We start from the raw sequence: 13,866 nt of genomic DNA, 5'->3' as shown, positions 1-13,866 counted from the left end.
CCCCAACCCTGGAGGTGTGAGGCGAACGTGCTAACCACTAAGCCACCGTGCCCCCTGTCAACTAATAGTGACATACAGTCTTGGTCCGAAGCTAAGAACAAGTCATTTGTAACTTTAACAAGTGCAGTTTCTGTGCTATGGTGGGGCCTGAACCCTGACTGAAACTCTTTAAAGATATTGTTCTCCTGTAAGAACAGTTGAACAGGCACAACCTTTTCTAGTATTTTAGACATAAACAGAAGATGTAAAATAGGTCTGTAATTTGATAGTTGATTAGGATCTAAATTAAGTTTCTTAATGAGTGGCTTAATAACTGCCAACTTGAAAGATTTAGGGACGTAACCTAAAGATAGCGAGGAGTTAATAATATTAAGAAGAGGCTCACCAGCTTTATATAACACTTTTTTCAGTAATTTAGTTGGGATGGGGTCTAGTGAACAAGTGGTTGATTTAGCTGTAGTAATAATCTTATCTAACTCTTCCTGACCTGTACTTGTAAAGCACTGTAGTTGTGAGTGTAGCACTTTAGGTGAGACTGAGTCACAAGCTGCTCTCACATGTTGAACATCACCTATTTTGTTCCTGATGCTTTTAATTTTATCAGTAAAGAATCTCATAAAATCCTCACTACTGAACTGTGATGGAATAGTGTGTTCACATTTCTGTTTTTTTGTTAATCTAGCCACTGTGCTGAATAAAAACCTGGGATTGTTCTGGTTATTTTCTATGAGTTTGCTCAGGTGCTCAGCCCTAGCAGCTTTTAGAGCCTGTCTATAGCTGGACATACTGTCCTTATACGCAATTCTAGAAACCTCTTAGTTTTTCTCCACATTCGCTCGAGGTTACGAGTTTCTCTCTTGAGGGTGTGAGTATGACTATTACACCACGGTGCAGGTGTTTTGTCTCTAACCTTCTTTAATCTGATTGGGGCAACAGTGTCTAATGTGCTAGTGAATATAGCGCCTATGCTGTTAGTCATTACATCTAGATCGTTTGTGTTTAAGGGTACAGTAAGAAGTACATAAATAAACTTCAAGTCTAAAGCTCAATCAGTCTTCTGACTCTTTTTTGCAGATATCCAACACTTTGTGACATGAAATGTTTTTCTTGTAGTGACCTGAATAAAACACTTTGTGTTCCCAACCAACTAAGAGACAACTGAAGAAATCTTAATGTTCCTCACTTTCTACAGATGTACAAGATGGTCAGATAGCTAATGTGTGCAGACTTCTGTTGTCTGTATTGCAAAGACTGATTTTGTACAATTGTGGCAAGCAGAAAAGCATTTTGGAATGCACAACACATCAAAACTTGAGGACCACATTAGTCTCCACTTCTGATAACTTCTGTCAGTAGGCACAGGCTTACCAGTAAAGTCTGCTCTGATAAATCTTAGTTTCTATTGAGACACACAGATGGTAGCGTCAGAATCCACTGATGGAGGTGTTGAAAGGGTGTGAGGAAAGTTTTCTTGGCTCACTTTGGGCCCATTAATACTAATCAATCATCTAATTGAATGCCACACCCTATTTGAGTACTGCATGATAATGCACCATGTCGCAAAGTAAAAGTTAAAGTCATCTCAAACTGGTTTCATGAACATGACAATGAGGTCAGTGTTCTCCAGTGGTCTTCCCAGTCAATGGATCTCAATCAAGTAGAACAACTCTGGGATGTGGTAGAACGAGAAGAGATGTGTGGAAGAGATGCGCATGATAATGCACCTGAAAAATCTGCATAAATTATGTGATGCAGTATTTTCTACATGGATCCGAATCTAAAAAGGAATGTTTTCAACCTCTTGTGGAATCCATTCCATGAAGTACTGAGGCTGTGTTGAGAACAAATGAAGGCCCTACCAAGTAGCTATTAATGTTCCTAATAAAGTGCTCAGTGAATGTAGCATACAACATATCATAAAAGTCTGTTTTGCATAAGCTATATTAGAACATTTTAAACATGGTCTGTTCAAAGTATAACAAATGCTGCTGTTTAATGACAAGCAATGGCATTTTAAAACTACAGTCTTTGATGAGTGCTGTACGTATTAAGAACGTATTTACAACTGAAAATATGGAGCAGAATATAAATTTCACAGCACAAAGATAAACAGAAACTGCTAACCAATTTGCATAGCCTCTTTACCCTCATGCCTGTCTTAATGTAGTTTTCGTTAAACAGAATTCTTAATGTTGATTAATGATAAAATAGGTACAATCCATTATATAAAGTGCATTTTCTTTAGTGTAAAAACAGTTCTACTAAGTGAATAGCTGCAGCAATTCTTTTGAATTATAGGTCACTGCTGGCAATGTCCCTTTATCAATCTGTCCCTTTACATTCAAGTGCACAGTTTTGATCTTCCAGCGGTTGTCTTCCTGAGGAGCACGAATCAACCCGAACACTTGCTCAAAAACTCCAAGGCAATCGTTCTCTCGATGAATTGTGCCGGCGACTGCCACCAGCACCAACCCATGAGGTGTAGCTACACACTTCAGCCCTGTTTGCTGCAGGTTAGGGTAGAAGAGTAACCTCTCCTCTGAGACAAGGGCTAAAAGCCTCCGGCTCACCAGTTCAGCTCCATGGAACTCGTCTTTCTGCCGAACCTGGGAGTGTGTGAGGAGCAGCATCCTGGCATCGCTCCAGAAGTGCTGTGGACCCCAGTCCTGCTTCATACTGCATTGCTGAAGGGCCTGGGGGTTCTGATAGTTAAGAAGCTGGAAGAACCATTGGCAAAACTGCTTCCCCAATGCTGCTATCTGTTCCAGACCATCTCCTTTCTGCTCCGTACAACATGCACTGGAGACATTTACTGTGTTCTGTGATTTGGAAACAAAGCATGCCAATTAATGCCAACACATGCCAATTAATCGACATTACACAATCAGCTAAGATATAATCTGGGTTAAAGTATATAATTTGTGTACCTCGCGGTCACATGTCCATAATTCAAGAGTCCTCTTTATCAGTTGATGTTTCTCACTGTTCGGAGGTAAAGGAACTTTTTCTGCTGCCAGATATTTAAATATAACCTCCCGATTAACCTTTTTCCTTTTGAGAAGCTCTTCGGCGCTCTGAGAGTAGGCAATAATAGCTTCAATTGCCTCTGTTAACACAGGACAGGATGCACAGGACAGATTAACAATGACCTGAACAATGACGCTCAGACCTGATTAGTTCTGCTAATTTGCGTACTTCTACTAAACATCTCTAAACGTCTACTAAACATCTAGCTAGCTATCTCTGAAGTTAGCCACCAAGCTAGCTGAACAGTTAGGTATGCTAGCAAGTTTGTCAGACTTACCACGAGGGCTCTCTGCGGGGATTAAACGGTTAGTCACTGTATCGTTCAGTGACAATATGTCGTCCTCTGACAATAGTTTTAAAAGTTTTCTGCAGCCATCTGACTCTTTTTTCGACATCGCAGACATTTTCACAGTAGTCATATTCGAAACTAGCCTGAAACAGCATCTCACATTGTTTACTTCCTCATTCAGTCGCGGTTAATTCAGCGCCCCCTAGCGGACAAAATACATACAGCGCGAGCTTCATAATAAAAGTTTTGTTACATTTTTTTCAATAAGGTTATTTTATTCGCCACCCTGTTAATATACGGGGAACACAAACACACACACCCTATGGTTAATATATGGGGAATACACACACACATACCATATGGTCAATTATATGGGGAACACACACGCACACACACCCTATGGTTAATATATGGAGAACACACACACACACCCTATGGTTAATATATGGGGAACGCGCGCACACACACACACCCTATGGTCAATATATGGGGAACACACACGCACACACACACCCTATGGTTAATATATGGGGAACACACACACACACTATGGCACACTAACCATAGGGTCACAACTCTATGGTTAATATATGGGGAACACACAGACGCACGCACACACACTCTATGGTTAATATATGGGGAACACACACACCCTATGGTTAATATATGGGGAACACACACACGCACACACACACACATACCCTATGGTTAATATATGAGGAACACACACACACACACACACACACACACACACACACACACACACACACTCACTTTTGCGGTTGTAGCCCATCCACCTCAAAGTTGTGCTTACTGGGATGCTTTTCTGCTCACCACAGTTGTAACGAGTGATTATTTGAGTTACTATATACTTCCTGGCAGCTTAAACTAATCTTTAATTTTTATTAATTTTCTCTGTCCTCCCTTATCAGCAAGGTGAATCATTCCACAGAGCTGTTGCTCATTGGATTCTATTTATTTATTTATTTATTTATTTATTTGTTTGTTTGTTTGTTTGTTTGTTTGTTTACATCCTTCTATAGAAACTCTAGACAAAGAAATAGACATGTAATGCCTTTTAGCGGACGCACGAGGGCGATATTGTTCACGCGCTCATGTAAACTCCACCTTGGGATGAAACGGACAGTTTACACCAGTGTTAATGACTCTTTACTTTTAATATACGTGTATGTTAGACACAAGTCTAATTCAACACCACATTTACACTTATAATGCAAAGTGTTATAGCCGTAATATTGTTATTAATAGCTGAGTCAATAACATTGTGTTGTTTTGTGTAATATTTTTTAGCCCAACTAAGCAAATTACAAAGTAAATAAAGAATCAGTCAATAACTCTGGGGAAAAAACTAAAGAACTTTGCCGAAACTTTCGATTTGTTTGAATCGATAGGATCAGTCGATTCACTCAAGAGAGTCATTTAAAAAAGAGCAAAAGATTCGGCTCCGAATAAACCATCGTTAGTGAGTGGGGGCGGTTTTGGGATCCTGAGCCACTCCCGCTATCCCCATTCACACATCACAGTGTCTTTACCGGGAGCGCGCAGATCTGCTGGAGACTGGAGACTGACGCGTCCCAACTCTCTGAACGGGACAAAACAACACCGACAAACACGGGGAAACATCGAGGAACGTCTGCTTCACCTTTATAAAGACGGCTGGATGTTCTGTTTCCCTCCGGAGTGGATTAACGGGAGTTTCATTCTGAACACGAGGTAAGTTTCAGTCTCATTCACACTCGTTTTTGGGTATCACTTTTCCCCAACACGTCGGGTCCTGATTGTGGGACGAAACTTTTCCGTTCAAACTTTATTCTGCATTGTTTATACCATACAATGTGTGTGTGTGTGTGTGTGTGTGTGTGTGTGTGTGTGTGTGTGTGTGTGTGTGTGTGTGTGTGTGTGTGTGTGTGTGTGTGTGTGTGTGTGGGTGTGTGTGGCACAAAGTCTGGACATTAATGGGGGAAAGTGTAGCTTGCGTTACATTGTGTGTGTGTGTGTGTGTGTGTGTGTGTGTGTGTGTGTGTGTGTGTGTGTGTGTGTGAGTGAGTGTGATACATACTGAAGACAAAGAGCCCTGCTACAACTTTACCTTACTTCTCAAGTGTTACTAGCAAGAGCTCATATATTTAAAGAGTTCATACTGAACATTTAATGCTCAGAACAGTTTCATTTATTGTGTTTATTTTTGACCACAAGATTCATTTTTTCTAGATGAAGCAAATAATTTTTATTCTTTTTTTTATGTTTGAGGATTAAAATGAATGTGATCTGCAAACTCACTAACTGTCTATACGGTTCACATTTCTGTGTTTGGTGGCTTTTTGTTTGTTTTTGTTTTGCCTGAAGATGCTTATTATTTTTTATTTTTTTAAGGAAACTTAAAATCAGTGATCTTCCATGGTTTTGTTTTGCTTTCCCCCAGACATTGCTGTTTGTTGACACACAAAAGATTTGTGTTGTTTTGGGGAGTTTATTTGTTGTGTTATTGTAACATTTGCCTGCAGGATTTAGCACCAACTCTAGTGCACTTCTCTAGTAAAGTGGACAATAGATCACAGGTGATTAATCCTGTAGGGAATATTACAACCCACACTGTATATGCTGTAATCGTGTTTATGTAAGGGAACCTCTGTAGTGTGTAAATCATTGTTAACCATTCAGGTTTTTTTTTTTTTTTGATATGAAATTTTCTATATGGTAAATATGACCAAACTATTTGGCTGTGTGTACCGACCATGGCTACATGAATAGTTAAGTGTTATATCATGGTCGATATGAGCAAATGTCTGAGTAACATCATAAGAACCCAAAACACTGCAAATAACTGGATACTTTTTTGTCACAATTTTTGATTATATTCAAGTCACATGTGACATATCTTTAAAAATGACTGTTGTTAGGTTGCACTTGCTTAACTTGCAGGATGGCTTTCCAGTGCACACATATACAAGTTGACTCATGCCTCAAAACCAGTGTTAATGGAGATTTATTAGTAGACGCTGTTTTAGGGGCTGTGGCAGGTTGTGCTCATCCCCGTTTCCTTCAGAGCGTCATGGGGTGTTAGCTCTGAAAGAGGGGCAGCTTCGTCATTAACTGGCAAACACATGGCTAGTTAAGGGTGGCTGCAATCTTGGGCCCAGTGCCAGACAGGAGGAGTACAGTTTGGGTAAAACCTCTCAGATGTCACTGTGAATGAATTCTGGCAGACAGCCAAAAACAAGGGAAAGTTGGTTTCTGATCTCAGTCAAGTTTTTCTTAAGACATAATTTGACACCTTGTCGTCAAGGAATTATTCATTTCTTGAAGTTAATTCTGATTTAAACTTCTCTAGGCTTTCTGCTGAGATCCTGTTGGGCAAGGATCCAATTTAACAAATGTGATGGTCAAATCACACAGTCTGCTATAAGATGTTTAATACCTCGATTGCTTCGTGTTCTTTACCTACAGGACGAATGTGTGATTTGGAAATGGTCATAAATCTGATCAGATACCAGCTATAAAAATTTCCTTTACTGCATTTGAAGTGGAATATTTTAATTTGTGTTTAATTTTTTGTTTTAATCCAATTTTAAAATGATATGTTTTAGTTATGGCTTATATGCATGCAGAAGAGACAGATGTTTCAGTCCAGGAAAGCCTAAAAGCACCATATAAATCAACATGTTTGCAAATGATGTGTTCATTTGACTAATGTTTTTCCTAATGTGACATACGGTATATCTTGGCCCTTTAAAAAGCATGGTTTGCCAGAGTCTTTCTACGATATAGCAAAAATATAAGTATCTCAATAAAGATGAGTCTTTTTTGCTTGCTTTAAGACTTAACTTCTAGCTTACATTAAAAGAAAGATTGTTAGTTAAAGTAATAAATCTGATTTTTTAAAAACCTCTCTTCTTAAACATAGATGACAGGATGTCGTCTTCTGTCAGAACAGAATTTTATTTAACCAGGATAATAATTCAGAAGATTAAAAGATCAAAAAGAGTGACCTGGCCTAGAAGTCAGCAAAAGACACAACAATAAATACAACATAAAAATGACATAAAACACATGCATAGTAATATAAAATCAAATATCGCAGAAACTTTTCCAGTTTCTAAAATGTTATTTGCAAGTGCAATAAATTTAACCAGCAAAAGTAGTGGAGTAATTTTTATGTGTTCCTGTAAGTTGTACCCCACTGACGAGACATAGTTGTATTTGAATTCTTGCAATATTTTATAAGCAGCATTTTGATTGCCAGTCATATATATCGTACATTGTCTACCAGTATTTTATTTTTACATAAGGCTCTTGATTTTCAGATTTTTCCATAGTATTAGTCTTCATTAATTAGTTTTCCATGCATAAGGACAATTGTGTATAATGGTAATTCAAGATGTAGGTTAACTTCATTATAAAGTCTGACTGTGGGGGAGTTGCATTATGGTAGAGATGGTCCTCTGATCAGTGGTAAGCGGTTAAAACGGCCCAGAAGAGTTGATGCATTTTAAGTGCTGAGTCAGTACAGTGGAAAAGTCTGTCTGTGCGTTTACCCTGGCACAAGGAGATGCTCATGAAGCAGCGTTTCAGGTCACTGAGCAAGCTTGCCAGTCCACACAAATAGTCACAGTGTCTGTGTCTTTCTAAAGCTGTTGCATTTGGAAACACTCACTGTTCTAACTTTTGCCAACGAGCAGGGATACAGTTTGGCTTTATTTTGGACTTTGCACTCCATTAGAGACACCAGCATCATTTATTTTTGCGCATGTGTTCAAGGCCATAAGGTTGCTAAAACAACAGGTTTCAGTATTGTGGTTTTAATATAATTGAAAGCTGTCCCTTATTTTTAGTTTTCCTTCCAAATTGGTAAATATAGAAGGTATATATTTTTCCGAGATGATCTAATGCGTTATGAGTGAAAAGTGGGCAGACACGTCTGCTGCACTAGGACATACAGACACAGAGGCCACACCTACTTCATCTGGACTGACATTCACAAAGACTCAAACAGAAGATGGGAGAAAGAGCGCAAGAGAGTAACAGTGTGCTATGATTGCCTACAGTTTTTGGTGTGTACATGATGCCTTGAATTGGCACTTAATCAGACCTGTCCTAAGTCAAAGTGATGAAACCACATTTTACTTTACACTGTGAGTTTGTGAGAAAAGGTAAGGGGAGGGAGAGAAGGGAAATTCTGCTACAGGGATGAAAAGGGAGACATTTTCCTTTACCTAGCCCATAAGTGGAAAATCACATATGGCGCAGTTCCAGGAATTCCAAATTATGTATTATTGTTGTTGCTTTAAGAAAATTAAGAGCAGCTGTGACTTTTGGATCTGAAAAAGGTAGAAAAAGGTAGTGTGATGTTCCATCCAAGTATATAGCTTCTGATGGACTCACCCTGATGGCTTAATTTTTAGGGCAAATGCAAATCTAAAAATATCCTGCCTAATCCAGCCTAGTGTCTGTGATTCAGTAATGATCAAACATAAATATGAAGACAATCAGTAAAGCTGTTACTGAATATACTATAGAATACAACTACACTGTTTGACTTGATGCAGGCTGTTTGACACCATTATAGTACGTCTACAAAGTGGACGTGTTAGTGTCAGGAACCGAAAAGCAGGATGTACTGCATATATTGCACAGCAGCATTGAAGGTAATCAGTAATCCCTGAAGAATTTGCATGTTTTCCTTGTGTCACCAAATCTGCTAAGGGTTATGGACCTCCAAACATCCAAGTCCATTGCAAATAATCAACCTTTTTTCAGGCCAATTCTTTTTCTGAAATTGGCCAGAAATATCAGTTATTCTACTGCTACTGTTCAGCCATATAGTTTACTACAGGTTGGTTGAATATTCATTTCTTGTATGCTGATGACATCACATATGACTTGACAAAAGACTAGGTCATGCAAAATATGTCAGCAGTCAAATGGTTACCTGTGATGGAAACAGCATGCAAAGCCAGGTGAACAATCCATCAAATAAAGCAAAGCTAACAGCGTCTAAATATTTGATTGTTATGATTCATCATAGGCAAGACACAATAGCTTCCTTCTTTTGTAACCTTGGGAAGCGGGAGGTTGAAGGATGTGTATGCAGGTTCTATTATCGTTTTTTGTCTATTGTTCTATTCTCTTATGGCTTGGTAATCCTGATCCAGTCAACAATTCACAAACAAAGAAATGCACGTCCTGGGTAGAAATTTGTCAACTAGTAGATTTTTAAAATACTGTTTCTCTCCCACTTGAGTGAAGATAGCTGATGTATTTGCCTACTTGTTGCAAATCTGCTGCACACATGTCACTGGGGTTGCAGAGCTCCACTCCCTAAAAGCTGGTTTCTACTTTCAGCATTGTACCGTTGTTTAAATGAGAGAAGAGGTCTGCGTCCTTTGAAATCAGAAACTAGTAACAGCAATATTCAGGTGTATGATGATGTGACAGACAGCTGCAAGATGACAGAGTACCACCACAATTTCACACCGTTACACCAATTTCATAGTGCATGCATGCACACACACACCACGGTGGGTCAAATATAAATTCACATCCAGTTGCCATGTAGGACAAAGATGATTAGAAAATAATTGTTTTAAAGTGATTTAATATGGGTCATTTATTGTTCCAGGTTGTGGAACAGCAGCTCTATATTATTCTTTTCTATTCTGTTCTCTGATTTGTTGTGTTGAAACATTTTGGATTTAACCTTTCACTAAGCTCTGTTAACTTGAGCTGTGTATCTCTGTATAATACATTACATTTTCACTACAAATCTTGTGTTTTATAAACCAATAATGCTTGTGGTGAAACAGTGACACAGGATGTAGCATTGCTGCCTCACAGCCACAGGGTCCTCAGATCAATCTTGGATTTGGATTGCTGTCTATCTAGGTTTTCTCTGGGTTCTTTGGTTTCCTCTGATCTCTCAAAAAATTCTTGAAGGTGGATTGGTTATGATTAAAAATCTCTTAGTGTGAATATGTATGCAAGGTGCTACACATTCAGTCCATGCTCCATGCCCAGTGTTCCTGGGATTAACTCTGGATTCATAGTAAATCAGATTAAAAAAGAAGTAGTAGTTGCTGGAGATGAATGAATGAAGAACATCTGTATGCAGATACACCAGTTTATTTCTGAATATAATTCTGTATAAGAAAAGGAGTCTTTTAAAGCTATATTTTACTTTTTTTAGCAGAGCTTATTGACTAAATGTATCAGAAAGGAAATACATTTCATGGGAATAATTTTGCTGGAGAGCTTAATTAGTGGAAAGGGGTAAACATAAGAGCTGCTTAGTTAAACAGTGAGTAAATATTTGGTGAAAGACTGATATTTAAAACCTGACCAGGAAAATACAATGGAGTATACTATATTCTTCTTGTCCATCAGGTTGTGAACATCAAGCAGCAAGCACAGTAGGCTCTATAATTGACCCTGTGCTTAACACAGCAGATTATGATAAGGCACATTGTTATGCAACCACAGTGATACTGATAACAGGTTGTTCCTGGTAGGTCAGCTCTTTTTTGCAGTTTTTCTCCCAGTGCAAAAATATTGAATTAAAAAAACTCTTCTGTAGAGATTCTCTGTAAGTTTAGTACACAAGCAATACAGCAGCTTGAATAATTCCAGATATAAGGCTGTAAATGGATTTTGACAATGTATGTGTTTTTAATTTTTATTTAATCACAGTATGATTTGTGGACCAGCAAAGAGAGAGAAACTCCAGCTTCCTTTCCCATCCATGTCTTAATATTCAGTTCTCTGTCCAATATGCTATGTCAAATGTGACAGTAAGAGATTTATGGTAAAAATGAAAAATACAGCCTTTGGTAATATTTTCTGTAAAACTAAACTTGACCCCCTCTGTTAAGTTGGAATGTGAATTCATTTTAGGAGCTTAAACCATAAATATCCAGTGACCAGGGATCAAGAAAAGGGACTGTGTTTTTCTGTTACATAACTCCCAGTGGAGTTTCAGAAGCCTATAGTGTTCTGGGTTAAACAGACCTCTTGAGTAGAATGGCTTTTGTATCCCCAAACTGCTGCTGTGCAAATATTTTGTTTGGGTTTATTTGCAGTGACCGTGTTTAGAAATCATGCCCCTCTTGGTTCATTAGCTCAAGGATTAAAGCACAAATTAAATGGAATGAAACAATTAAATGCATGAAAAATGGTGTATGTGCTGTCACTAAAGTCAGATGTATGTATGTGTTTGTATTTCCAGGGGGAAGAATGTCCAAAATGGAGGTAAAGACATCACTTCTTGACAACATGATAGGGGTGGGCGACATGGTCCTGCTTGAGCCCCTGTCAGAGGAAACCTTCATCGGGAACCTGAAGAAGCGCTTTGAGCACAATGAGATCTATGTAAGTTCTCCTAGAAGTTCTACAGATATGCTATCTTTAACGTCAGAACTATGACTTTATTTCACTTATGTGTAAAATTCTTAGAAGGTTAATTGCTTATATTTCCACCTTCGTTTCAAAGTCAAAGTTACAACCAAAGTGTTGTCTTGCAATCTAAGGTTGTGTTCAGATGCAAATCTGAGAAGGGTAAAAGGATGAGTAAAAGAACATGAAGTCTGACTTCAAATCACTTTTTCATATGGAAATATAAGACATGCAGCTTGGTTTGTCAGTCAAATCAGCTTTCATCATTTTTCTATTTCCATAATTTCAATACATGACACACTTGACCTTAGACCTTAGACCTTAGACCTTGACAGATGAAAACCAACATGAAGGCAGAGAACACCAAAAAAACAGCTGCCAATTTGTGTGTTTTTTTTTAATTTAATTTGTCACCGGTCTGTATATACAGTTACTAGGGAAAACCAAGTCAACAAAAGTGATGCACCATATGGCAGCCTCTGTATTGCAAATGTATTGTTGCTGTTGTCAGTGTTTAAATAGGTTTAGATCTATGACATGTAAAACAAATTCATTATAGAGCTGTCAGTGTGAACTTCATGGTTTGAATACTACTCAAATTTTAGTATATTTACATATTCAAAGCTAAATATTTTCATTTTTTCACACGTTTCTGTGTTTTAGCGTGTCACTTAACACAAGACTATCACGCACGTTTTTTTACTGAAGCTTAAATAGATTGCACTGTTGCACTAGATACAGCTTATTAATTATACTTATATACAGCTTATAAACTATATACAGGATATCCATCCAATATTTGATGCATTTTTCTTTTTTTTAAATTCCATATGATTTATTGCTTTATATTCAAAAAAATGATACAACAAATAAACACAGTACTGTGTAAACAGACTCAATTTCTGTGTGTTCCCACATTCTACTACCACTTTGCATCTAGCACCACTTCGTTCTTCTAGGTTTAGCTCAGATCCTATTGATTGAGTGATATAGGAATGTGAAAAGGATAGGAAATAAATGAGCATTGTTTTATTGTTCTGCCATTTCCCACATGTTCCATTCATTTACATTTACCTCATTCTCCAGCCACATCTGCCCTTTTAGATCATGTCTTAGAAGCAGAGATTTACAGAAGAAACTACAGCCAGATCAGTCAGCCAATTAGATTATCCTGAACTGTAGATGGTGCCTTAAGCAGGTCATTTAGAGTTAGTCGACTCAAATTTTTACAAGTTAGATACTTCTTTGCATGTTGGGTAATAGCTTTTATAGCCTTTATCAACTGTAGGATTTTAGTTACATGCTGTGTTCTCAGGTAATGAGAACTTTGCTCTGTGGTTTTGAAAGCAGGGCATGGTTCATCACCACCACCAACTGTCCAGCCACATTTATGTCCACATTCAACTTTTAGCACCGACTTCTACAGATTGGTTTATGTAAATTGTCAGATTAAAACCTGTCTAATATACTGTTACAATAGATACATTATCAGATTTAGCAGGATATCATATTCCCTAGGTAACAAAGTCCATCGGAAAATGATCTTGAACTTCAGACATTGTCAAGTATTGTAGGTAGTGATAAGGAGAGATGATGGCTATTGCAGTGATAAAATAATTATAATTATGTTCAGAAAATAAATTTAATGGCTCAGTGCTTTTATATTAAAGAGATCAATGCTTGGACGCATCGGCGCTCTAATTTTTTTTTGTGATTTCTGCAGTTCTGCTACTTATAATAATGTGCCATTATGATGCTTGTTAATCATTAATACGGTTAGAGTCAATTTGAATGTTCATGATCCTTGTTATCTATCTGTTGTTCAGATGTCCTTGAGTTTTATGTTGCCTCAGGTTGTGAGTTTAGGACTATGATCTAAAACCCTCAGTGAGAGGTTGTGCTGAATTATTTTGGGAAGTTGAGAGACATATTTTGGTGTGTTTCTTTCACTTGTATATAAAAATAGGCTTGGGTTGTTGTAGGTACAATACCTGTTGCATCCTGCACATAGATTGTGTTTGTTATACACTGGGTACTATTTATATTTATCCTTCCATTTAGTGCTATATGCAAAGATCTCATTATACGACCCATTTCAACTGAACAGTAGCTTGTGCTTTGTGTTGCTATGACGAGGTTTGACT

The 13,866-nt window shown here is 37.9% G+C and overlaps 2 protein-coding genes across 4 annotated transcripts in view; one reads left to right on the top strand and one right to left on the bottom strand.

The window, feature by feature from the left end:
* Positions 1 to 1,967: 1,967 nt before the first annotated feature.
* c8h3orf38 (chromosome 8 C3orf38 homolog) lies at positions 1,968 to 3,506 on the bottom strand. The gene is made up of 3 exons (XM_060876391.1): positions 3,305 to 3,506; positions 2,928 to 3,106; positions 1,968 to 2,819 (listed from the first exon to the last, which is right to left on the bottom strand). The coding sequence occupies exons 1-3, from the start codon at positions 3,444 to 3,446 to the stop codon at positions 2,262 to 2,264; spliced, it is 879 nt and encodes a 292-aa protein (XP_060732374.1). The 5' UTR covers positions 3,447 to 3,506; the 3' UTR covers positions 1,968 to 2,261.
* Positions 3,507 to 4,816: 1,310 nt separating this feature from the next.
* The window catches only part of myo1b (myosin IB), a 50,588-nt gene continuing 41,538 nt past the window's right edge, over positions 4,817 to 13,866 (top strand). Inside the window, exons 1-2 of one of the 3 annotated variants that reach the window (XM_060876390.1) lie at positions 4,817 to 5,050; positions 11,556 to 11,698. In XM_060876390.1, coding sequence (XP_060732373.1) covers positions 11,564 to 11,698 — 135 coding nt within the window. In that variant the 5' untranslated portion in view covers positions 4,817 to 5,050; positions 11,556 to 11,563. The remainder of the gene's footprint in view (positions 5,051 to 11,555; positions 11,699 to 13,866) is intronic. The other 2 variants (XM_060876388.1, XM_060876389.1) reach the window with 2 other exon arrangements.

The sequence above is a fragment of the Tachysurus vachellii genome, chromosome 8 (genome assembly GCF_030014155.1).
Source record: "Tachysurus vachellii isolate PV-2020 chromosome 8, HZAU_Pvac_v1, whole genome shotgun sequence".
Taxonomy (NCBI): domain Eukaryota; kingdom Metazoa; phylum Chordata; class Actinopteri; order Siluriformes; family Bagridae; genus Tachysurus; species Tachysurus vachellii.
This window is presented reverse-complemented; position numbering and strand designations above follow the sequence as displayed.